The sequence below is a fragment of the Paramisgurnus dabryanus genome, chromosome 3, assembly GCF_030506205.2.
Source record: "Paramisgurnus dabryanus chromosome 3, PD_genome_1.1, whole genome shotgun sequence".
NCBI classification, from domain to species: domain Eukaryota; kingdom Metazoa; phylum Chordata; class Actinopteri; order Cypriniformes; family Cobitidae; genus Paramisgurnus; species Paramisgurnus dabryanus.
In genome coordinates this window covers 34814257-34841353 of record NC_133339.1, presented here as the reverse complement: position 1 = coordinate 34841353, position 27097 = coordinate 34814257, and the positions used below count along the sequence as shown (strand labels likewise).

The 27097-nt window shown below is 39.1% G+C and overlaps 1 protein-coding gene and 2 long non-coding RNA genes across 4 annotated transcripts in view; 1 reads left to right on the top strand and 2 right to left on the bottom strand.

The window, feature by feature from the left end:
* LOC135765009 (5-hydroxytryptamine receptor 3A-like) overlaps positions 1–7016 on the bottom strand; it is a 36387-nt gene extending 29371 nt beyond the window's left edge. The window contains exons 1-4 of the mRNA XM_065275834.1: positions 6933–7016; positions 6458–6636; positions 6313–6357; positions 6119–6228 (exon numbers count right to left, since the gene is read on the bottom strand). Coding sequence (XP_065131906.1) covers positions 6119–6228; positions 6313–6357; positions 6458–6636; positions 6933–6972 — 374 coding nt within the window. The 5' untranslated portion in view covers positions 6973–7016. The remainder of the gene's footprint in view (positions 1–6118; positions 6229–6312; positions 6358–6457; positions 6637–6932) is intronic.
* Positions 7017–18446: 11430 nt separating this feature from the next.
* On the top strand, positions 18447–20020 carry LOC135766675 (uncharacterized). Of its 2 annotated transcripts, XR_010541792.1 has the most exons (3): positions 18447–18957; positions 19257–19393; positions 19717–20020. It is a non-coding gene; the product is annotated as an uncharacterized lncRNA (long non-coding RNA). The 2 variants fall into 2 exon arrangements; XR_012336456.1 differs by having other exon boundaries at positions 19257–20020.
* Positions 19681–21627, bottom strand: LOC135766439 (uncharacterized). The gene is made up of 5 exons (XR_010541789.2): positions 21052–21627; positions 20410–20503; positions 20177–20310; positions 20022–20094; positions 19681–19911 (listed from the first exon to the last, which is right to left on the bottom strand). It is a non-coding gene; the product is annotated as an uncharacterized lncRNA (long non-coding RNA).
* Positions 21628–27097: the final 5470 nt, after the last annotated feature.

Below are 27097 nucleotides of genomic sequence, written 5' to 3'. Positions count from 1 at the left end.
TTACTAATGTCAATATCAATGTCAAATTTATTTATATAGCACCATTTCTACAACACAGGTTGACCACAGCAAAATCTCCGGTGTTAAATTAACACCGGCTTAGTGTTTATATGGGTACCACCAGCAGGTTGTTAAAGGTAACACCGAAGCAGTGTTAAAGTTAATAAGATACTTTAGCAATCATTTGAGTGATTATTTGATTATTGAAGACACCTGGTGATAATGAGCAGAACTACAACTACAACTTCCAGTCACTACCTTAGATAAAATCAACTGAAAAGACATCTCTCTTATTACAAAACAGACTGACTTTTTGTCTACTTTAAAATTGTTTGGTCACCATTATGGTGATCTGTGGTTCCTTTAGTTGGGCAGTTTCACTTGTTTTCACTTTGAGGTCTTTGCAACATTGTTCATTGAACATATTATTTGTTGCAAAGGTTGTTAAAGCAAAGTTTATAGAGTTTTTATAACAAAGAAGCAATGTGCTTTAAATAAGCACATTGTTTATCAAATAAGCAAGCAGCTAGTGGGTTATTTCCACGTTGAAAACTGGCGCTCAGGGTTTTATTCAAGCTCAGTGCTGAGTGTTGAGAGTTCAAAAATATTCAACTTTGAGTGAAAAGCTCCCCTCGTCAATGTCAGTTCTCACACGGCCATCCAATTACAGTGGAGGAGGGGTGGGACATCACCAAAGCAACCAACCGGCTCACAGCTGAAGTATCACAGCTACCATAGCGCTCGGCTGAAAAAAGCTGGCATTCGGCGCCCTCAAGGCGTTTTCAGCAGCATTCAAAAGTTTTGGTGTGTCCAGCCCCTAAATGCCTGTGGTGAACGACAGTTACACATGAAATGTAATGAAATGTCTGCTAAATGTAGAAATTAAAATATTTATGGAATTTTCTCCTGTGATATGATTTGGAGAAGTCAGAATCTTTTTGATTGAGTATGTTGTACAGCATGTTGTATGTTGACAGATACTGGTGAGTGTGATGATGAACATAGCAGTTTATCATCCCAGGAAACATTAGTAACCATATGGAATGATATTTTGTCTCACTGTGTATTTTGGTGTTTTAACCTAACTGTGATGGAGTGATTGGAATAACATAGATATCTGAAATGTTCCCTTAATTACTGGGCTGTACCATTAAGATATACAGAATTTGATATAAGTGCTAATTGTAAGTAATTGCATCAAAATATGAAATGAGTATGTTAAAATGTGTATTATTCAGGAAATGAGTTTAAGTGTCTGGATCTGTAGATGATATAGGTAGTGTGTGTGTCTAAGGTGAGACCACATGTAGAGGCTCATGCCTCAAAACAAGGTTTTAACCTGTTTGCAGCTCACAGCATGTTGTGTTTTTATACAAGTGTAAAATGGACTATGTGTAAAGTATTTTTGAGAGTTTTTGGTGATTGAAGCAAGCTTGGTGAAAATAAACACTTTGGAATTGAAAAGACCAAAGTTTTCTGCTCCCTTTATTTCCTTTTCTGGGCCTCTTCAGCAATACACACAGTGAGATATAAATAAACCAATTTATGGTGTGAAAGTACAGAATATTGTGTGCATTCTCTCCCCGCGTATAAGTGCCATTGTTAATCCTGTATGATGGGGCATACATTCAGAGGCGAACAAACACTTGAGCCCTGTGCATACAGGTGCACCGCTGTTGCCCAAAAAATTGGTAAAGGGGGCCTTTGAGACATCCGTGCCCAGGGCACATCATCGCCATAATCCGTCCCTGCTCCAATGAGGATAAAATATATAAAAAAAATTGAATACTATAATGCTCCGACATAACATTGTGTAAACTGTTTTTTTTTTATTAAAGAACTACACAGATGCATATGTCATCAGTTAATGCACATTACACACCTTGTACTTTGATGTTTGCTTTGATCCATGGCTGCAGGATCGAAGGGGAATCTCCTCAACCACAACCAATGTGCAGCATCCACCTGGATGATGCGACGGCAGCCATATTGCGCCAGAACACTCACCACACACCAGCTTATTAGTGGAGAGGAGACAGAGTGAAGTAGCCAAGTAGTCTGAGGGATGATTAGTAGGCCAATGGGCAAGTTTGGCCAGGATGCCGGGGCACACCCCTACTCTTTTTTGAAGGACATCCTGGGATTTTTAATGACCACAGAGAGTCAGGACCTCGGTTTAACGTCTCATCCAAAGGACAGTGCTTTTTTGACAGTATAGTGTCCCAATCACTATACTGGGGTGTTAGGACCCACACAGACCACAGGGTGAGCACCCCCTGCTGGTCTCGCTGACACCACTACCAGCAGCAACCTGGTTTTTCCCAAGTGGTCTCCCATCCAAGTACTGACCAGGCTCAGCCCTGCTTAGCTTCAGTGGGCAAGCTGTCATGGGGCTACAGGGTGATATGGCTGCTGATATCACTAATAAAAACAAATTGATATTGATATCAATTGATATTGATATCAATAATCAATCAATAATAAAAAAAACACCACTTAAATGTTCACTTAAGTATCAAATAGACTATAACACTGCTTCAATGTTACTTTAACACACTGCAGGTGAAATCAATTAATTCAATTAACACAGAGTGATTGATCTGGTCTCGAGTCGAGCTGTAAGACAATTTTCTGAATAAAGATAGCACCTCCCCAAAGGACACTGCATGGGGGCAAAGTGAGTGCCCAGGAAAGCAACTCTCCAAGGATGCATTCCACTCCAGTTTTAGACACGCACTCGCAAACTTCCCTAAACACTTCCCCTCGGGGGAATCCCTGTCGCCATTTTGAAGTGTGTTCCACTTCGTCAAGTGGACAAGGGAAGTTGTATGGACAGACCCTCGCTCCCTCTATTTTGACAGAGGGAGCGAGTCTACTTCATATGTACACTTCAGGCAGCTCCATATCCCAAAATGCAACACGATTGTGACATTAGGTGTGTTCGAGATCATCCGGCGCTGCTTGCAGTCGAGGGAGGAACTGAAGACGGAGCCGTCAAGCCGGACACCTGCTGCTTGCCGTAGTGATGTGTGCGCCGTGTTTCCTTGTTTTTAATCGCAAATGAAGTGAATTAGATGCTGAATTTGATAAAAACAAACCTTTTAATAAAAAGTTGCAACCAGAAACATTATATATCGAATATTTTTATTGCTGCTTATACTGTATACCCGAAAATAACGGGAAACAAGCCTATATTATTAAAATACCAACAGAGTTTGTTATTTTCATTTTTATTTTATTACACGACACAATATAACATATTTAAGCATATTAAAGTGTTTTTTTCCTGTTTTAAAACATGAATTTATAATGTTTATTAGTGGAACTAAAGGTTGGATTAAACTTGAAACGCACATGATTGTTGTCATCAGTGAGGCGACCAATCACGTTAATCTGTTACGTCATCACAACTCCGTGCAGCCGCTCTGGAGAGGCTGCACCGGCTGAGCTAGCCGGCTACTCTCGAAACGCTCTCGCGGTACTTAAAAACCATATGACACAGTCACGTGCCTGCAGCGCCAGCTGAAGTCAGACAAAATTACTAACCGGAATGCACTGCTTCAAGTCAGCCGCCGATCGGTCTGCGCAGCGCCGCATGAAGTCGAACACACCTATTACTTCAGCAACTCGCGCTTTGCACAGTTCAAATGATGGAGGGGGCGGTCTCCACTTTACATGTGATCAAGGGCTTAGGGCGATCCATTTGAACCTACTTCAAGTGTTCCAGCAATAGTGGGCACTCGTACAACTTAAGCAATGACGTACATCCGAGTGAACGAGACTGAGGGAAGTTAGCGAGGGAAGGTCATAAAAAACGAACTGGAACGCAAGGCATGATTCACAGTGGACTTCCTACTGTGACACATTTGGGTTTCAAAGACACACCTTTAGGGTGTCATACATTTGTATTCTTATTCTCTCAAACAAACCGTATATGAAATGCTACATGCACAAAGAATCTAAAAACTGTATCTTATTTGTTTTTCATTGAAATATCTCATTGCAAGTGGTTACAATGGTCTCACTCATATAAAAACAGAATTCAATGTTAAAGTATAAGTAAAACTTCCTCTAATGTTGATAGACACCTCCTATACTAAACATAAACCAATCATTCACTGTATGCAAACTAAGGACAGCCCTGAGTTTTACAACAACCAATTAGTACCAAATTCCTATACGCTTTGTCTCTCTGGATATTTAAGGGAATGATGTAAAATGGTTCAGAGGGTCTTTCTGTACATGGAAACTCACCCCCATGATGCTGTATCTTTGATACAACATCATGTATTTAATTTTACTTTGAGAAATCTGTAACCAGATATTCATCATTTGCCAGGTATGCATTACTCTCATTTGATTATATTTGTTTCTTCTGGGCTGGCACAGTGGCTCAGTGGGTAGCACTGTTGCCTCACAGCAAGAAGGTTCCCAGTTTGACCCCCGGCTAGGGCAGGTGACCTTTCTGTGTGGAGTTTCTGCATGTTCTCCCTGTGTCAGCATGGGTGTACTCTGGTTTCCTCCCACAGGCCAAAAACATGCAAATTGGAGATACCAAATTGCCCCTCCCCCAACTTGTCAGAATAAACTTGTGTATGGATTACCTGGTTCTTGCCATGAATATAGCTGCAGATGCTGGAATGGTGTTAAGAAAGAAGAAGATTTGTTTCTTCTTATTCGAATTGGAATCTAAATTGGCTTCTGAATTATGTTTTTCCTACCTGATTAATAAATTGTTATGTTTGATTTTATTCTGTGTTGCTCAGTAAATGTTGACACTGCAAGTAATATCGTTGTATCCGTAGTTACCGTAAGGACTGAAATCAGGCTAGGATCGGCCCAATCCCAGTTAGATAGTGAATAATACATCAGCTGAGGATTTGAGAGATACGACTAGCAAATTGGCGTTAGTTTAAGTGTACTTAGAAGCGTGGAGGCTGTGTTTCCGTTCAGAGTAACATTTCTGATTACTCTAAATAGGGTCAGCCTCAACCTTGTTTATTTCAATATTATTCTACTCATTAATTTTGATTATAAATAATTATTTTAATAATTAAGTGTCACCTCTAAGGGGACTAAATAAAGTATGTTTAAAGTTGAGCACGCAGAGAGCGGCCACTTAAGCGTATAGTCCAACCTCTGGCAGCAACCAATACTGATTCGCTTATGACCGTTGACCAGTATATTAATTATGAGGCCCGTACTAGGATCATGTGCGACTGTGAGAACCGAATGAATGAGTGTAATACCAGAGCTTTATCAGAATAAATAAACAAACATCCATCTAAATTCTGTAAGTTTTAAAAGTAATAATCAACCGATTTGTAATATAATATAAACTAAATCTTTGTCTTTGGAGTCAGATAAGAGATAAATATACCTAAATTACGTAACGCCAAAACGTCATCTGAAAGCGCCAGAAAAGACCGACCGTGCTATAATCCTTCGGACATGCCGTTTGGATTCCGTTGTTGGGCCAAATGGATGGATGGGGCATATTGTTCACCCCCTTACAGTCTCGGCTTGGACTCAACTACAACACTAGTGCGCCCTAATATAGGCAAAATTGAATGATCCTTATTACATAAAACATCTGCAACGATAAACTGTAATTAGGCTTCTCCTATGGAAGCATCAAATCTTTGACTATTCAGGGTCACCCCTAGTTTTTTGTTGTTGTTAGTAAGATTGTTCAGAGCTCTGTATGTTGCTCACTATGCTGCAGTTTTTGTGGTTGTATTACCAAGATGTTTGTTTATAATGCATTAAAACTTAAGGAACGTACCAAAGCTATTTTCTAGCTGGGGGAATTATATGCATTCAAGTAATCGCCCCCTCTTGGTATTTCAGACGCCCTCTCATCAGCGCTTGGGTAGCGGCGCTAAGCCAGTACAAAATGAACATGCGCTTAGCAATGGGCATTCACATGTTTAAATAGAGACAACATTTATTACTGTAAATAATTCATTCACCAAATGTACTTCATCCTAACGGGTTTGTCAGCTTTTTCTTTACTAAAATAAAAATATCTGTGGGACCTATCTATCTATGTCCCGGATCCCCCCAGCGCCCCTCAATTTGAGCACTGCCAAAAATTACATTTTTAAAACTTTCTCACCTTTCTCTGATGGTAATGTCTGGAATCCAAAACAAATCTTTTTGAGCTGAAATTGTGATAATACCACAATAATCTGCAGGGTTCCACATTGGTGTCGATGTTTGCCAAATCTGTGTAAGTTTTAGAACTTTTCATATAAAATTATATAATTTGTATAAGTTTTGAGTAAAACAATAGAGTTTTAGAACACTTACAGTGTATAATTTTACTTGTGTTGAGATGCTCTGAGCTTTTTCATTCTGTGGATAACAGCAAATGTGATGAACCACAACTGCTTAACATCTCAGATTCATACTGTACTGACCCATATAAAGAGAATAAATCATGCTGGACTCATACCACATCTGTGATGGAGGTCACAAACAAGTCCACATAAACGTTGGTGACTGTATTTGAAGTTAAGGGTCGCGTGTTATTTAACAAATTGTCTTCCCTCGAGCTAAGCCAATTAAAAAGTTCACGATAAGCTGAGGCAGAATCATAAGTATCGCATGATTCTCCACCAGGAGACATCCAACCTGCAAACAAGACACTTCATATAACACAGCTCAAATACATTCAGAAAGCAAACAGTAAAACAAGTAGTTTTTCTGTTAAAAGTTTTATACTTTTTACATACTTTTGGTCGGCCACACAGACTGTATACAGACAAGTAACCAAATGTATATTATGTTTAAAACTAAACATAATATACATTTCTATCAAAGTATTTTTAAATGTGTGTGTTGCTTTTAACTGAATGTGTTATATTTAAGAAAACTAAAAACACAATACACAACACAAAAGATAAATATATTTTAAAAGATATACTTACAGACTAATGCAAGAGAAAAGGTTACCCAGTGAAGGTACATGACCAGTAGTTTAATAAAACCTGTCTGAGATATTTTTTGTTGGAGGATGAAGATTCACTTTGGTACACATTATTGTAATTTGCTCTTATTTATACACTGTGAGTGACAAACACGCTCCACCTGCTGCGTGGTGTCATCTTACTGTTGTTCTTTCACTATAAAGATTTTTTAAAATTATTTAAAATATAATTGCATGAGGTGTTGAGGAGGGTGATATTCCCTCCAGGGTGGTGTTTGACACAAGCTCAAATAAACATGGGGAAACGTTTATTGAATTTCTTAAAGATTCTAAATGTTGCTTTTTAAATGGAAGAGTAACCCCTTCAATATCTGTCAGAGGTAAAGCTGTGGTTGATTATATCGTGACGCCACATGTAGATTTAAAGACCTGTGAAGAGTTTAAAGTCTTTACTCCTTTGGGTTTAGTACAAAAAAATAAGCAGCTTGTGATAAACCTGATAGATGATAGAAGTAGGCTCCCTGATTACTCTGTGCTATATTTACGTTTTAAAACACAAGAGGCAGACTTTACAAAAAGTATATATTTTGGTTTAAAAAGTAAAAGTCCAATGAGAAAGTTGCATGATAATTCCAGGAGTCTAAGGTCTGCTATAAAGCTCTGAATGACATTGTAGATCAATTAGAGAATGGGGAAAAACACAGGAAAATGTGAATCATTGTTATGAATAGCTTTGAATGACTTAGAGAAATTGATAACTATAGACCTAAATGAAGTAGAAGAGGTAATAAAAAGATAAAAGATTAAACAACCCTATTTGAATAATGAACTACAGGGCATGTGGCTAAATCTTCGCATGGCAGAGAAAAAATATTTATGATGCAAAGAACAGATCTATTTGTTGTATTTAAAAACCGTCAGAATTATTTTGATAAAATGTTGAGATTCTATAAAAGACACTATAGGAGAGGAAAAGCTCTCTAGTATCTGCAGAGTAACAATTCACAGCAGTTCTGGAGAGAAATTAACAAGCTTGGAAAGAAAAGGAAAAAGTCAATTCACAGGGGAATCGGCTGGCACAGTGGCTCAGTGGGTAGCACTGTTGCCTCACAGCAAGAAGGTTCCCGGTTCGAGCCCTGGCTAGGGCAGGTGGCCTTTTTGTGTTTCTGCATGTTCTCCCTGTGTCAGCCTGGGTTTACTCCGGGTGCTCTAGTTTCCTCCCACAGGCCAAAAACATGCAAATTGGAGATATCAACTTGTGTATGGATTATCAGGTCTCTGTAGATGCTGGAATGGCGTTAAGAAATAAAGGAAGAAGAAGACACAGGGGAATCTATATTTATAACAGAGCAAGTGATAAGCAGATGGGAGACAGACTAGGAACCTGTTAGCATGCATGTACCTCAGTTTGATGATGAGTTCTTGGTAAATATCTGCAGATCTAAAATGCTGCTTGAACATAAACGTCCATTTCTGCCCTTTACTAATGACGTCTTAAAATGTGAGGTTACTGTGGAGGAGTTGCAGACTTTAATTGAAAGACTAGAATTATCTAACGAGGTCCTTAAAAGTTGTTAAAAACTCTGCATTGTTTATTTTAATATTGTTTTCAAAGTGATTTTATACCATCAGTGTGGTATAAGTCTATTATCCAGCCTATCCCCGTCTTCTCAAGCTGACCCAAGAGTCCCCCTGAATTACAGAGGCATTAGTCTGATAAGTACAGTTTATAAAGTGTTTTCTGACATCCTCAATAAACGGCTTTGTGAATATCTAGAATTTAATAAAATCTTGGTGGATGAACAGAATGGATTCAGGAAAAACAGAGCGTGCATTGACCACATCGTAATAATCAAGGACTTTGCTGATGTAACATGGCTGCAGCAGGTGTTAGTATGCACTGCCCGAAAATAGTCCCCTTGGTTACTTTCAATGGTAGCCATGTTACAGCAGCAAAGTCCTTGATTATTATGTCAGAATGAGAGTATAGTTCTAACCATATCTGCCTAGAAAATGGCAACTTTTAATTTTCTGTGGATCTTAGTACACGATGTAACTACAGAAGAGTCAAGTTTAAAATAGGAAAAATATTGAAACTCTTTGGTTATTTTTTGCGCAATGCTAATGGTCTAATCAGATTCAATGGGTTGTGCTAAGCTATGCTAAAAGTGGTAGTTCCAGACCCAGAGATCGGCAGAATAGATTCCAAAACTGTAAAAATCCAATGTTTAACTCTAGGGGAGCTGGAAAAAGAGCATGTTTTCAAAAAAAAGTAGAGTGTCCCTTTAAGAATTGATTTGTATAATATGATGCAACAGAAAAACAGATCCGTTTTGGATGCCTGAAGGTGAAATCATGTTTTGGTTATTTGAAAATTAACTTTTTTGTATGGCAATCTTTGTTGAGAAGGCATGGACATTAAGACAAAATACTTTGTATCCCGATATGAGGGGATTTAGTTGTGATTATGTCAGGATGTTGTGGCCTATTATATTGTTTTTTTTTATTATTTGATTGACATACTTCCTGATGACTGTATAGTGTCATATAAGCCCATGCAGGCTGAACACCTATGAGTGCATGACACCTAAAAAAAATATTCATTTATTCATTGCACATTTGGGGCAATGCATGCTCAGGTTTTATTGTCTTATGTAGATGTTTTGTAGTTTCAGCTGATGTTGAACAAGAGTGGAACAAGCAATGGAGCCTAACTAAATATTTAAAAAACTTAAAAATACAATATTAAGACTTGTTTTGGTAAACAGGTTATTTGATATAGGTTTATCAAAGAAGACCTGGGGCACACATGGCAAGAATTCAAACCGTTTTTATATAGCTGTTCAAATATTTGTATTAATTTGTGTAAATATATGATGAAAACATAATCCTTTTAAGAACAATTCATTTCCACATGATTTACAATAATGAAAATAATCATATATTTAATATGTAGGGGTGACAACACAAACACTGGAGGGTAAGATACATGTGGAGTGTAAAAAATCTTTGATGCCTTTTTTTGTTTTATCAATTCATTTCAACTTACTATTATTTATCTTGACTACAGATGAGTTGTTACAACTTATAAAATGAAGTTGAAGTTAACTTTGAAGATTTTTACAGTGTGCTTGCAAATAAAATCTATCATTAATAAAATCCATATTGGATGAAATATCACGTGGGAGTCTTTCCATACTGGTGTTGTGTGTGTTCAGCTAGGACATTATTATTGAGAGATTAGCAAACCTGATCATGTTGGTGTGGTTTTCTTCATCTGTGTATTTCCGTGAGGACACTGAGTTAGGAAAAGCCAGCTTGAGAATCTTTAAAAGTGTTTGGTGTCCAACTTCACTTACTTGAAGTATGTGTAGCACAACAAGTGACTTGGGGACATACTTCAATGTCTACTTCTGGATCTATCATGGCGAAGAGGCTAGTGTCAGTTTCAGCCGGTGTCTTCATAAACAAGAATTTTGGACCAGTCAACCACATACTCAGCTGCCAGATCTTGTGGCTTGGTCAGCAGGGTTTTGATCTGTAGGAACATATTTCCACTGCTCAGGGCATGTAGATTTCCATATCCTTTGCACTCTGTTGTTAACATACACATAAAATTTCATACTGTATATTCATTACAGTTATAGCCTAAGACAACCTTACTGTCAGAATAAAAAAAATATTTATTTACATTTAATGTCACAGCATCCAGTTTGGTGTCAATCTCATCTTCAATGGTTTCAGCTATTTCAGCTCGAGTCTGGGGACAGAGATCTCAGGGAACTACCCAGATAGCATGCAACCATTGAAACAATGTTAAAAATTGTTGATTTGTCAATGTTAATACCATTGAATCAATATCACGTTTGCAACCTCCATTATTTTTGAAAAAATATTGAAAGGGGACATATTGTGAGATTTTTTTAAGATGTAAACTAAGTCTTAAAGGGGTCATATTATGAGATATTTTTAAAATGTAAAATAAATCTTTGGTGTCCCCAGAGTGTGTATGTGAAGTTTTAGCTCAACATACCATATAGATGATTTATAATAGCATTTTAAAATTGCAAATTTGTAGGCCTGAGTAAAAGTGTGCCGTTTTGGTGTGTTGTTTAAAATGCAAATGAGCCGATGAAATGTAAACACTGATCACAATGATGGTGGTTTGTTGTAATTGAAACTCAATTGTGCTGTCAAGTTCTTCTTTTCTCCCTCTTTCTCTCTGCACTTAATGGCAGTGCTGTGGTTGGATAGTGCAGATTAAGGGGGCGGTATTATTGTAATTCGCCTTGCTACCTACCTCACAAAACAGGCAAAATTTGAACGACCTAATTTTTCATGTGCTTGTAGAAAATGGCTTCCTCAAATTAAAGGGGACATATTATGAAAATCTGACTTTTTCCATGTTTAACTGCTATAATTGTGTCCCCAGTGCTTCTATCAACCTAGAAAATGTGAAAAAGATCAACCCAGTAACTTAGTTTTGGTAAACCATTCTTTCCAAGCATGTGAAAAAATAGGTCACTGTAATTTGGCTCCTATTGTGATGTCAGAATAAGGTAATACCGCCCCCTTTATTTGCACTATCCAACCACAGCACAGCCATTTAGTTCAAAGAGAAAGAGAAAGAAAAGAAGGACTTGACAGCACAATTGAGTTTCACTTACAACAAACCACCATCATTGTGATCAGTGTTTGCACTTCAGCTGCTCATTTGCATTTTAAATGACACACCCAAAACGGCACACTTTTGCTCAGACCTAGATTAAGACTTAGTTTACATCTTAAAGGGGACATATTATGAAAATCTGACTTTTTCCATGTTTAACTGCTATAATTGTGTCCCCAGTGCTTCTATCAACCTAGAAAATGTGAAAAAGATCAACCCAGTAACTTAGTTTTGGTAAACCATTCTTTCAAAGCATGTGAAAAAATAGGTCATTGTAATTTGGCTCCTATTGTGATGTCAGAATAAGGTAATACCGCCCCCTTTATCTGCACTATCCAACCACAACACTGCCATTTAGAGCAGAGAGAAAGAGGGAGAAAAGAAGGACTTGACAGCACAATTGAGTTTCAATTACAACAAACCACCATCATTGTGATCAGTGTTTGCACTTCATCCGCTCATTTGCATTTTAAATGAAACACCCAAAACGGCACACTTTTGCTCAGACCTAGATTAAGACTTAGTATACATCTTAAAAAAAAATCTCATAATATGTCCCCTTTAAAAAAAATCTCATAATATGTCCCCTTTAAGTTACTGGGTTGATCTTTATCAAATTTTATAGGTTGATAGAAGCACTGGGGACTCAATTATAGCACTTAAACATGAAAAAAGTCTGATTTTCACGCTATGACCCCTTTAATCTAGGTCTGAGCAAAAGTGTGGCGTTTTGGGTGTGTCATTTAAAATGCAAATGAGCGGCTGAAGTGCAAACACTGATCACAATGATGGTGGTTTGTTGTAATTGAAACTCAATTGTGCTGTCAAGTCCTTCTTTTCTCCCTCTTTCTCTCTGCTCTAAATGGCAGTGTTGTGGTTGGATAGTACAGATAAAGGGGGCGGTATTACCTTATTCTGACATCACAATAGGAGCCAAATTACAATGACCTATTTTTTCACATGCTTGCGCAGAACGTAGATAGGAGTTTTCCTTACTCAAACATGTTCTGAGGGCAGAAAGAAAAAAAAAAGCTCGTTACTGGTTTAAGCCCTCGGCGGAGCCTCCAAGGCAGCTTCTGCAGTGAAGCAGTTCGAGCTCACTGTCAGGCAGATGAGTAGCGCAGATATGGTAAGATAGGAACAAGACTGTTTTTGAATTCAGCTCGAAATGTTTCGAGCATTTAAGTGACGCGTTTTCACGTGTCCGTGGCACGACTTTCTTTTTCGTGCCAGAATAACTAATTCAATTTTTTTTCCTTTTTTCAAACCATTGTCGCTTGGGATTGGGGTTAGATTTGTGGTTTTCAGCACAAATAGGAAAAACATTTGAATAAGTAATATGTGAAACTGGCACGAAAAAGAAAGTCGTGCCACGGACACGTGAAAACGCGTCACTTAAATGCTCAACGTTTCGAGCTGAATTCAAAAACAGTCTCGTTCCTATCTTATCATATCTGCGCTACTCATCTGACCGACGGTGAGCTCGAACGGCTTCACTGCAGAAGCTGCCTTGGAGGCTCCGCCGAGGGCTTAAACCAGTAACGAGCATTTTGATTGGTCGTTTTGTGAACCAATCACATTCTTTCTGCCCTCAGAACATGTTTGAGTAAGGAAAACTCCTACGTGCGCAGAGCACGGTTTACCAAAACTAAGTTACTGGGTTGATCTTTTTCACATTTTCTAGGTTGATAGAAGCACTGGGGACACAATTAAAGCAGTTAAACATGGAAAAAGTCAGATTTTCATAATATGTCCCCTTGAAATTTCAACAAATCACAATTATCATGATCAGTGTTTGCTTTAGTTGGACCCTTTACTCTTGTGTTGTAATGGTAAGTAGTGATGTTAGGTTCTCGAACGAATCGTTCTTTTGAGCCGGTTCTCAGGAAGTAACCGGTCGAGCCGGTTCACAAATCGAACTGAATCGAACTTTAGTTTTGGGCATAGGTTCCGGGTTGATGACGCACAGCCGAAATAGCACGTCGAACTAAAAAAGAACCGAACGAAGATTGTCGATGATTGCCGAGGCGAGGATTGCCGATGATTCTGACGGATGAGTTGCTGACACTGCATGTGAATCACAGAGGATTTGAACGAGCCATTCTTGTTTTATTAGTTTCTTGATATGCTTGTTTTATTAAAAAGCTTTAGTTTTAGTACGATTTATTGTGCATGCAAATCATATTGTAGTTGTTTAAGGAAGACCAATGAGTTTAAAAGACAAGTTTATTTATTCTTTATACTTACACATCTGCAATTGTGCACCAGTGTCTTTTAGGAATCTTATTCAAGTTGTAGGCTAGTCAAAACTGGTAATATGGCATTTACAATCCGCGATTGAAACTGTGACCACAAACATTACTAACTTGTGAATGAAAGGCAATAAATCAGCTATGCCTTCACAAAAACAACTTTTTATTTGAATGTTTTAATGTGTTGACACAAACGACTTTATTTGAATGTTTCATTGATACAAGTAATTAGAAAATAAATGCGTAGCAATGTCATTTCTTGATGACATCAGGAACCGTTGAATCGGCTTTTTGAACCGGTTCAATGAGCCGAACTGTCCGAAAAGAGCCGGTTCGCGGAAATGAATCGGACTTTGCATCACTAATGGTAAGTTTTCTTTGGCTGCTGAAGCAGTGTTTCAAAATATGTCTGCTATTGCAAAGAAAACAAAGATCTAAAACTATCAAGAAGATTAATTCTTATAGCTATATCTAGATAATATTAATGAAATACTGTTAAAGTTGAGCAAAAAATGGATGTTACAATACTAGTTGGAAACAGTGTTAGGTCTGTTATCTTGCAGATTACAAAAACACATTTAAAAATTAAACTAATGAATCTATCTCTGACATCATGAATTGGTCTATGAATCACATCAATGGTGACAATCAAAAAAGAAAGCTTCATGCTGCTACATCGTAGTACTAAACTAATTTATAACTCCCAGCATGCATTGCAGTTGATGGTTTATCTGAATTTGTTTGATGATTGTCACCATTGTTGAGATTTGTAGGATGAGTAATGATGTCTGAATGTGTCAGCATTTTTTCTGTTTGTCTTGTCACAGTGTATTTACAAACCAAAACAATTATAAATGTCAAAAATGGATCAACATAATTATGTAAAGCAGCTTAATTTTATATAATCTTGACATCTTCACAAAAAGCATTCAGTTTCAACTTAGCACATCTTTTTTTCCAATGCACATGAGTTTCTACACAAATATATACAAACACAAAAAAAAGAAAAGAAAGATTTAACTTAGTGAATGACAAGAGTCAAGGACCCAACTAAAGCGAACACTGATCACTGATCATTGTTGAAATTTCAATATTTTTTCAATATTAATGGAGGGTGCAAACCTGATATTGATCCAATGCAGTTAACATTGACAAATCAACTGTTTTTTAACATTGTTTCAATGGTTTGCATGCTATCTGGGTAGTTTAGCCTTGCCAAACATAAAACCAACTTCTACATTACCACTTTTATGTATTGATAACCCTGCTGTAAGCGACATAGCAATAGCATTTGTGGATGCATCACAAAAGACACACATCTCTTTTCTTTGTGCTTGACCGAGAGAGAGAGATTGTATCATATGTGCAGGGAATCTTGATGTGCTCAAGCTCTTTAAATGAATCTCTCCAAACCTGTCATTCTTTAAATTGGGTCAAACAAACTGTTGATCATTGATAGAGCCCCACGTCTGGTATAAGGTCTTACCTGGGGCCTCATTTATAAAGTGTTTTTACGCAGAAATTTGATCTACCATGCGTACCCTCAAATCCACTCCAACACTCAGATTTAAAAAAACTCGTCTTTGACGTGGAAAAGTACTTACCTCCACGTCAGGTTCCAACTTGATGTACGCACGTGAGCCCGGCCTCACCGAGACATTAACTGTAATTATGAGCCCGAGCCCAATTTAAACCCGACAATGTTTTAATAGTGCCCCGTGACGTTCTCAACTACAATGCAGAGTTGTTTGAACTACCGAAATCTGTTCAGAATTATCTTAATGAACTAATGCAACAAGGATGAAGCATGTAAACTGCGCTGTTTGTTTATTCAGAATAGAAACGTAATAAAAAAACATGCAACAATGATGCACACAGAACAAGATTGAACTGTGGAGAAGGCCCACTACTCCAAAATAATTTTATAAGGTTTATAGAATATATTTTAAACAAAATATGTTGGCCTATTTTGATATTTTAAAATGTAGGCCTATTCCAATGCAAAAAGGTGGCGCCCAAGCTATAGGTTCAGGAAACGATTTTCTAGTTCGTCATCTTTAAAAAAAATATATTTAAACGTATTTAAACACACATGTAAATGCACATGTAAATGTAACAGAACATGTGCTTTATTGAAAGAAAGTAAAAACGAATTTAATGATTAAAACGACGTGAAAGGAACTAAATTGTGAAGCCTCTATGTACAATAAGGGACATGCAACATTTAAGAGTCATGGGTATTTCAAAATGTAATATAAATTATTCCCATGCATTGATTTTAATGTTAAACATCTGTAAATCCAAATGAATCCGTATGGAATATATTCCGACAGTTTAAGATACGATCTTTGAATTTTAAAGTCGAAAATATCTTATTTTTACACCGCAACATAGGAGGCATGGCAAACTGAAACAAAACTTTAAAGACACAAATATTATGTTTACGTTTAAAACTATATTTAAATAAAACCCGTGAATTGAAAGGTCCACTTATAATCGCCTTAACTCGAGTAATGTCAATAGTTTTCATGTTAAAATTTAGACTATAGTCAGTGCTGCTTCTGCCTCCAATGCGACTACACTTGCTGCAGACTTGCTTGACCGTCTTGCTGATTGTGAACACACTGATCTGGTTTTCAGACTAAGTTTCTCTTTTGTAGAAATTTTGAGGTGAAAGCAGAACTTGAAATCCTGTTCGGGGCGGCACAGTGGCTCAGTGGATAGCACTGTTGCCTCACAGCAAAAAGGTTCCTGGTTTGAGCCCTGGCTAGGGCAGGTGGCCTTTCTGTGTGGAGTTTCTGCATGTTCTCCCTGTGTCAGCGTGGGTTTACTCCGGGTACTCTGGTTTCCTCCCACAGGCCAAAAACACGCAAGTTAGGCAAATTGGAGATACCAAAATTGTCCCGCCCCCAACTTGTGTATGAAAAAACTTGTGTATGGAATACCTGGTTCTCGCCATGAATATAGCTGTAGATGCTGGAATGGCGTTAAGAAATAAAGGAAGAAGAAGAAGAAATCCTGTTCACCGATGCAGCAATCTGTTTTAATTGTCTTTTTACTATTCTGCCCTCGTAAAAGAGTTCCCCTTCTTAACTAGGTAGAAAGACAACTCCTTCCACAGGTATGTTGATTTAAAGCATGGATTTATTATGAACACCACTTCAAATATAAGTAGAACAGAGTAAAACTGAAATAGAAAAAAATATATAAAATAAGTTTCTAAAGAATATGCATTATTCTGTGTCATGAGTTTACTATGAAGTTATGCAGTATGTGTGTCATGAGTTTACCATGAGATTACTATTACAACCCAGCTGTGTATATACACATAGTTTCATGTCAAAGGTCACAGAGGGTCTTAGTATAATGAATAGGCGAGGGTCAAATAGGTCATGGAAAGGAGACACTGGTCTGAGGAATGTAATGTGGTTCTTCAAATTACAAGCCTGAACAGAAACATATTGTTTTAAGCATGAGGGGAGGGAACAAAAACCTTTATATTTACCAAGCCATGGCTCAGAGGGTCAGACTGATTTTGGAGGATCCTCCCAGGACCACACTCTGGTTCTGTGGGGATTCACCAGGGCGGCCTCGGCTTTTTATTTGTCCGGATAATAAAAGTCTATCTCTTGAAATCTGTTTCATTTGAGGAAAAGGAAAACCACAACACTATCAGCATCAACTGAGGAAAAAAAGCTCCTATTAAGTTCAGAGGTTACTTTAAAACATATAGAATAGCACCACCTAGTGGCTCAAACATTTACCTAGAGACTAAACTACACTGGAAACAGTATACGTTTTGTAATTCTGATAATGTGGGGCCCATTCTAAGGAGAGAAGGAAATGTATTTCAAAGGATACACTGTAAAAAAACAATGCTGCCTTAATTTTCTTTGTTACATTAACTCAGATTTACAAGTTATATCAACTTACTATTATATATCTTGAAAAGAGACGAGTTGCTACAACTTAGTTTTGACTTTTTCAAATATATTTTATAAGTTATAACAACTCATCTCTAGTCAAGATAAGTAAAAGTAAGTTGAAATGACTTGTAAATCTGAGTTGATTCAACATTTTTTTTTTAAGAGCAGCAAATATTTTTTTGCAGTATACTGTTAAATACAGTACTGCAAGTAATAGTCAGTTTTCAAATTTAGAGTAAGCAGCATTTGTATTTTGTAAAAATTTAGCAATCCAACTGCAAATTTTACCATTTGCATAGTCTCTGGTGTCCTGTTCTTCCTCATACTCTTCATCTGCCTCTCAGAGTGTTTCCACGCTGTAAAAAATGTCCGTTAAAAAAAACGGACAAAGTACTGTGTAAATATAGGCTGCCAGTACGACTTCGAATTGTCTATAAAATCCTGGTACTTCTCTTTAAGGCCTTGTACAATCTAGCCCCTGTGTATCTGTCTGGTTTGGTGAAATTCTACACCCCTTCTAGATCTCTTAGATCTGAAAATCAATATCTGCTGTTTTGGATTGACCTCCCCTATGCTTTTCGATCTGCCAAATCCTTGCATATTTTTAAGGTTGTGTTAAAACAACATCTTTTAAATTCAAATGGAGAGCATTTTTCAATGGGTTAAAGAGCACCAATTATGCTAATAAATTAGCACGTTAGCACCTTATTGTCATATCCCATAGTACATACATGTTATTAAAACTTGAACTAATGCACTGTGAGTCTTATAAATTGCTTACATACCTCACCGATTTCTGCCAGTCTGGAAAACGCTCGGTTTAGTTCCTGTCTCCGCCTCCCAAAATGTCTAGTGTATTCGGATTGGTCAGATGACTACTCAACTGTTATTGGTCAGCTGGGTTCAGCGTGTGTTTGAAAGGTTACGCCCCTGACTACGCGTGGGTTTTCCGGTTCTGACTGAGAGTCACAGGCAACGTAAACAAGCGCTATATTTCTCTATAAACGATGGTGTCTGTACTGCCTTACCACTTCAAGCTCGATCCAGAGAGTTCAGACGGCCGTTACGATATAAACGATCTCCGTCAATGAACGCGATTGGATTTAACTTTTTTAGGTGTCCTTAGCTCTGCCAGAATGCTAAACGAAGACGAAAATGTGTTGCAAAGACATCCAAAAGGTAATTATAACGTACTACATTACTTTGCAAACTATATGGAAACACCAAATGTAGCACATAGAAAGTATTTTTTGAAATGATTATAAAACTATTTCACTTATTAACATTATTTTACTATAGTAAACTGTATTATAAAAGACTGCTTACATACTATATTACTGTGCAAACTATATGGAAACACCAAATGTAGCACAAAAAAAGTATTAATTGCAATGAATGTTAGTTCTACATTATTTTACTATGGTAAACTTTATTATGAAAAACCGCTTACTTATAAGTGCTTTGTTTTTACTTATTAGGTTTTAAGGAGAATGCAACAGGTTCCAGGGCCTCTTACCTGCGTGATTCATCATCCAGGTTTTGCACAAATTGTCTAAATCCCTACACACAGAACATTTATTGTACCGACTATAAGCCTTTGAGGTGCAGGACTAGAGTAAGTTTTATTACATTTTTAAACCAATAACACTAAAGTATCATTATAGTAACAAAGTACCCAAAAGAACAAAAGATGCAACTTTAAAGAAAATATAATAGTCAGTCAAAAGTTTTTTTTATTTATTACAAATATATATTTAAATGTTAAACAATATACAAATAAACATACTTTAGTAACCATATTGTGCTCTTGTTTCAAAAATTGTTCAATTCATTTCTTACAGCTATCTATTCAGATAAATGGCATATCAAAGCTTTATCAGCTGGTGCTATTTAAGACGACACTATAAGGTTATCATCCTGTCGTGTGTTGTTCTCCAGATACGCTTGGAGCTTCCTGATCAGATCGGTCACAATTTTGGCTTTCGACGACCCCTGCACTGAAGATGGCATGCAATCACGTCCTCCTTTGAAGGTCTCTCAAACTGTGATGCCAGGTCCATTGGAATCGGGGTTTCCTTCAGCTTATCTTCAAATACCTCATCAAACACAAGCCTGATCACATCATCCACATAACTGTAGAAATATTGCAGTCAATAAATCTTTTGTTTTGATCATTTATTTCCCTGCTTCATACATTAAGTTTTTAATTATGAATGTATTTGAAATAAAACATTACTGCTTACGGTATGTCACTTGTGTGTTTTGGGAACATAGCCTTGTACTTTCCCTCTCCTGCTTTTGTTACGGCTTGGTGACCTGTAAAATATAAACAAGCAATTAATTTATTGTAAAAGTAAATACTACTTTATTTAACAAAGTTACTAAAATACTTAAATACCTGCACAGCATTCCAATAAATGAGAAAATCAATTTTTTTTTGCTGCAAATCTGAAATCTCAGGCTACAGACGGCAAAGGCATCCACTGATGATGGTGATGGAAACATTGTGAAACGATGCTACTGCCTGGGTTCCTATTATTATGCAGAGAAAAAAAAACTTTGTCATCATCAGGTATACATTTAAGACTGGTAGTGGTATCACTAGCTAAATACATCATGTGTGTTACACACCTTTGCTCCTCATTTGCCAGGCTGACTCCTTGTACTGTGTGTAATGATGTTGCATGTTTGCATACAGTGTAGAAGGATGTGTACAGCTGCGAATCTAGGATATAGACAAATAAAACAAACATGTATTCAGTCAAAAAGACATATTATAACAATAGAGTACAACGACTATAAATCGTTAGACTATTCATTAAAACGTAAATGTATGACATATTACATGGCCCAACATTAGCAACACACATTATGTGTTTACTTCGTTTCAAAATCTAAGAAAGCTTCAAGTAAATACAACAGTAAAATACATATAACTTTAAACAAATCATCTGTAGGCTACTTAGAGTTTCTTGAGTTTGATCATGAGAACAAATTTTACTGGTAACAGTTTAGCTGGCATTTGTATTTGTATTTAGCTTAGCAACTTAGCAAGTTTGTAAACATGTCTAAACCAACATCGATTAAAAAAAAACGATAGTCTGCATAATTCAACATACACGTGTGTAAATATGGTACGTTGTTTATGAAATACAGTATTACAACACAAGACAATTAGCTTGCAAGCTTAGCTCTACACGCACATTATGTTAATCTCCGGTTACCGGTTACGTAACGTACAGTAAAAGGCAAATAATAAACGTGAATACTTACAGCCTGTGATCCAGAAGTGCACAGTAATCCAACTTTCAAGAGGAGACGTCGCGCAAATCCAGCTTCGGTTCATGATGAGAAGCAGTTATTGTGAAAACTCCGTGAACAACTTCTGACTGGATTTTTCCGGAACCGTATTAAACATGATGTCCTCTGTGTAAGTCCATAAAGTGCTATTTTTCCCACGCATCTAAAGAGACAGCGTCTACTCGAGAGATTTAATCGCTTAAACAATGAAACAAGAGTTTGCAAACAGAGTCATAGCAGGGACTCACAACCTCCGCCATTTTAGCTCTCTTCTGACTCGGCGCTCCCCACCCCCGTCTTTGAGGGCGTACCCAAGCAAAGCAGAGAGGGCTGAACTATGATAATGTTGGTCTTATCTACGTCACTAATCCCAGGAAGTAAACTGTTGCCTACAATCCGAGTGTTTTTTGTAGTCCTCGAACGTTAGAGACGATAACTCGCGTCATCGTTTTCTTTGAGGTACGTACTTTTTGAATATCGTTAGCATGTACTAATGCACACTTACACACAAAAGGATGTTTAAAAACGTGTATCCCATAATAGGTGCTCTTTAATTTATGTGAGTTGGATATGTCTAATCTTGTCTTTTGTTTCCCTGTTCCAACTGCTTTGTGTTTAACCTGTGATTTGTAAAGCACTTTGGGCAACGTGAGTTGTATTAACAGTGCTACAGTATATAAATAAATAAACATAAAAAACAAACATAAACATGTATCATGAATGTCATCAATATACTATCAGCCAAGTTTCACACTCCTAGTTTAACTGAATTAGTTCCCTTTCAATACGGTTCACTTCGCATTCAGTTGCTGACACTATGGGGAAACTCCTGTTTACTCCGCGATTGAAGCCTATTGGTTAACGTCTGTAAAAATTACAGACTTACGGCGTTCGACCCCGCGAAAGGGGCGGGGCTACGCCCTTTATAGTCCGGGAGAGAGCGCCATGAGCTCACTTGCATTCTCTGCGGAGCCGTGAAGCCGAAAAGTGCCCTGAGACCGAGTTCACCCCGCGTGCTCTATCTCCTCGCCGTCTACCCATGATGTTTGTCCAGAAGGAGCAACGTCCCCTACTTTCCTTTGGGTCCGGTGACACGGTCGAAACTATGTCATCCTCTGATGAGTTGAGGAACCCTGCAAGTCACGCCCCTTTCATGACTCGGAGCTCGTCCACATCCTTTCAAAAGCTACTGTGAAGCTCGGCCTTCAGTGGTCGCCGCCGTCGGAGCCTGCACTAAGCAGGCTTGATGAATGGTGTCTGCAACCGGGGCGCCGTCAACCAGCTCACCAACGGCAAGCTTCGTTCTTCCCGGAGGTACACCAGGAGCTCACTAAATCTTGGCGCGCCCCTCACTCCACTCGAGCTCAGAGCGCCGTCTCCCAGGTCCTTTCGGTGGTGGACGGCGCTGATGAACATGGCTATTCCAAGCTGCCGCCACTCGAAGAGTCTTCCCACCTCTGCCCATCTTCAGCCGGCGGTTGGAGATCGAAACTTAACCCTCTGGGGTCTAAGGGGTTTTTAGGGCACTGGGGAAGTTTTGACATGCACTGACATTTGTGCTTTTTTCAGTTGCTTGAAAACATATTAATGGCAAAAGTCTCATAACACTGTGTTCATCACAAACTGGGCTACAATATCATATAATCAACATGTATGTACATGTTTGTATTTTTGAGACAAAAATGTTTATGCGTGTTTTTTGAAAAAGCTAAATTTTTAAGTCACTGATATAAGTCCACAAAACTCATTCTAAACATGTTTTCCCAAGACTTTTCAAAACAGGATCTATTAGTCTAGAGTTTTTTCTTCAAAATGATGTGAAAATCATATGGCTAACTCATTCACATAAAGCAATACATTGATTTACAATTTCTAAGACACTTTTGCTTGGGAAAGGCTGTATGCGTGGAGGCGGGAAAGCTCCTGAATAATCAGTGATTGACAGCTGAGAGACAAAAGAGTTGAATAATGAGCCACATAATGAGCCTTGTGGGGATGTTCAACAGGAATGTAACTTTCTCTGTAGTAAAACCATGATAAGGTTTACTTTTCAATATAATGTAAACACACACACACACACACACACACACACACACACACACATTATTTATATATATATATATATATATTGAAATATTTTCTGTTAATATCACAAGTATAAGTTACCTTTTAAAAACCATAGTTGCCTAATCATGGTAAAGGTACTGTTTTGCCATCGTAAAGTGAACACAGGGTTTGTGTTTGTTTGGTTGGCCAGCGAGATGTTTACTTTTGTGCAGTAAAAAGCTCAAAAGAACAACTGCCTATCGTTGTCTGGACTCCTATTTGTGTTTTTGTAATCATTATAGTAGAAACACAACCAGGGACACGCCGCCATTACCTCACGTGTTGATCATGAAAGCAGTGAATGTGTGCACATGCGAGTGATCCTGTGTTTAATAAACTTGCTGTGCGGAGATATGCGCTTAGACGCAACTAAATAAGGATTGTACTGTTTGCAATCGCGTATTTTATAAGAATACCAAAAAGCTGACCTGACTCGCGTGTTTTGTTTATGTGCGTTCCCGTCGCGTCAACTGTTTGATGGAAGACAAAGAAAACACTCGCGTCTGGAGATACTGACACACATACGCAAGTAAATAAGGATTTAGATGTCGGACATCGATCCCCTCACACTGACAAAGCACACACACTCATGTCTGTCTGGAGATTTAGGCACGAGTAAACAAGTATGTGATGTGTGCAATCGCATCTTTAATAATGATACCACAAAGCTCTTCAAATATGAGGCATTGTGTGTTTGTGTGTGCGTTTGGACGTCGATCGAGTCACACTCGCGTCTGGAGATAACTTTAGTTACAGTCACGAGTAAACAAGTAGATGTCATGTTTCCAGCACTCGGATTAAAACTCAACACAGCAGTGAATGGCTGCAGAGACGGAATGTCCATTGACTGTGGGGTTGACTAATGAATATGGATGATCTCTGCTCTTCTCTTCAATGGAGCGGGGTGTGGCTCATTATAGATAATGAAGCAACAGAAGAAAGACGGTACATCTCTCTCTTCTAATACAGTTAACAACGAATTACAATATTTGTTTTCGATTTCACTTACATCTTCCAAAAGCAGACATTCCAAGCATTATGTAGACATTTATCTTTTGTTTCTATGACAAATATTAATTAAGTTACAGTTAATTTTTCTGACGTGTTTTTGAAAGGACTTCACTGAGGGAGAGAGAACAAAACGCGCATCATGTTTATATGAATTTATATTAATTTTGCGAAAAGCACAACATGCTGTTTTTATTGGGAGTGGACAGAAAAAAACTAGACAATTTAACGTTTTAAATGATGTATAAATCATATCTGTATGTCCAAAATCAGCAGAGTTATCTAAGTCTCTTTGGGGAGTGATTGAAAAATAAAGAGTTGGGCCCGCGCCGCAGCCGAACCCAGAGTGTTTACCACTCGTCCAAGCCTTGCCGCCTGACGTCTTCACTGGCGTTGAAGTCCTACACCGCTGATGGCCACGCCGCATCTGCTCTCCACACGATGGCAGTGCTGCAGGTCTAACAGGCAAAGCTCCTCCGAGACAAGGACGAGGCAGGTCCGGACCCAGCATCCTTCAAAGACCTGGGCATTGCGACTGATCTGGCCCTTTGCACCACTAAGGCCGCTACCCAGGCTGTGGGAAGAGCTATGGCCAGCCTGGTTGTCTTGGCGAGACATCTGTGACTCATGCTGACTGACATTAAGGTCACGAATTGAGTTGCCCTCCTTGACTCTCCTGTGTCACTGTCGGGACTTTTCAGCTTTGCGGTGGAAGGCTTCACCCAGCGCTTCACTGAAGCACAGAAATCGTTGCAACCCATGCGTCATTTCCTGCCGAAATGAGCTGCCTCTACGCCTGAAACCGGCTGACTGAAACCGCCGCCAGCTCAGCGCTCCAAACCACCATCAGCGCAACCCCAGCAGCAAAGAGCCGTACCGGAGGTTAAGCGCCAACGCTCGGCTAGCACCCCTCGGTGCCGTGGTCCCCTTTTTTAGGATTACGCTGGACCAAGCGCTGCCGCCACCTCCCTGAAGAGAGTCCGAGGAGGAAAATAGGCTCGGGTCCCGCCTCGGGCGGCCCGCCCTCAAAAGTCTCTCGTGTTTCAGTTCCTTTGGGCGCTGGACACCCCTTCGCTGCAACAGCGAAAAACAATTTTTTTTACTTTTCACAAAAAGAGCACATTTCCTCCTCCATGCACACACACACACACACACACACACACACAGCTCAACGTCCATAAGCATGTTGACGCTCACCGTCAAACTTCATGCTTGGCAATCCACTCCCGGCATTCCGGTTATTCACTACAGTTCGCTCGCAGACCGCCCCGGTTTCACGGGGTTCTCTACACCTCTGTCCCAGACGATCGCGCTCAGATCCTCAGGGAAGAGGTGCGTTCTTTATTGTCAAAAGACTAAATAGAGATGGTTCCGGCAGCGCAAAACGAATCAGGCTTTTACAGCCGTTATTTTCTCGTTCTGGAGGAAAAACGGCGGCTTCAGACCGATTTTGGATTTACGCGTTTTGAATCGCGCTCTCGCCAGATGGCCATTCAAAATGCTCACAGCCAAACAAATCATAGCACTAATTCGTCCGGGCAACTGGTTTATATCAGTGGATCTGAAAGGCACATACTTTCACACCGATAGCAGCTCGTCCCAGGCCCCTTTTGAAATTCGCGTTCGACGGGACAGCATACCAATACAAAGTTTTGACCTTCAGATTATCTCTGGCACCACGTATGTTTACCAAATGGGCAGATGCTGCCCTCGCCCCTCTGAGACATTTGTAACAATGTAAAAAGTCCCGCCCCTTCCTAGTTTCCACCTCGAGGAGGTCCCAAAGCTACCCCAATGACCAGACACACAAGAGTAAGTATAATTAAAAATGAAACTTTATTTAAATTATTTAAAACTGGGTTTGGGGAAAGGGAATAAGGGGGGTTAAAATGACTCTTCTTCTTGTCCTCCAGGTGGACTGTGCAAGGGGCCAAGCGCCAGAGATCCACGGCGTTACTACAAGGCGGGGGGGGGGACGTCAAGGGGAACAAGGCTCCTATGCCTTGTTTACTTGATCCCGTGGCGCCCTCCTCTTCCTCCTGGAGGCAAAGTTAAAAGAAAGGGTGCTGATTAGTATTTGGTTTCGGTGAAACAGCTACCTGTGTTTAAATTCCGTTGAGCGATCGGTTCTTGGTGCTCAATGCTTTGTTTGTCTCCCAGCAGTGTGTCACGGGCCTTCTCGTCCTGGACACCGCACACGGGTGAGTCTCTCCAGTAGTTCCAAGTGTCTCCTCCTCCTTCCGCGGTTCTGTGTCTGCAACCACAAGGTGTTACTATGCGGGTGGCCAAAACCCTTTCTCTCACCTAGGTAGCTGGTATGCGAGGTAGGTATCCCACGGGGGACTGTTTTTTCTTTCCGCAGGTGTCTCGGGCGATGGACAAGGTAAGTACTCCACAGGTAACTGGACTCGTGTTCTCTCCTTCTGCAGGCTTTAACTGTAACACAGAGGATTAATGCACCGGCTCTGGGATTTCCCTCACTTGGAACGATGAACAAAGTAAGTACTCCACAGGTAACTGGACTCGTGCTTTCTCCTTCTGCAGGCTTTAGCTGTAACACAGAGGATTAACGTACAGACACTGGTATTTCTCTCGCTTGAGACGATGACAAGGTAAATACTCTACAGGTAACTGGACTCGGGTTCTCTCCTTCTGCAGGCTTTAGCTGTAACACGGAGGATTAACGTACAGACACTGGTAATGCTCTTACTTGGGACGATGAACAAGGTAAGTACTCCACCGGTAACTGAACTCGGGGTTTCTCCTTCTGCAGGCTTTAGCTGTAACACAGACGGTTCATGTACAGGCACTGGTATTTCTCTCACTTGAGACAATGAACAAGGTAAATACTCCACAGGTAACTGGATTCGGGTTCTCTCCTTTTGCAGGCTTTAGCTGTAACGCA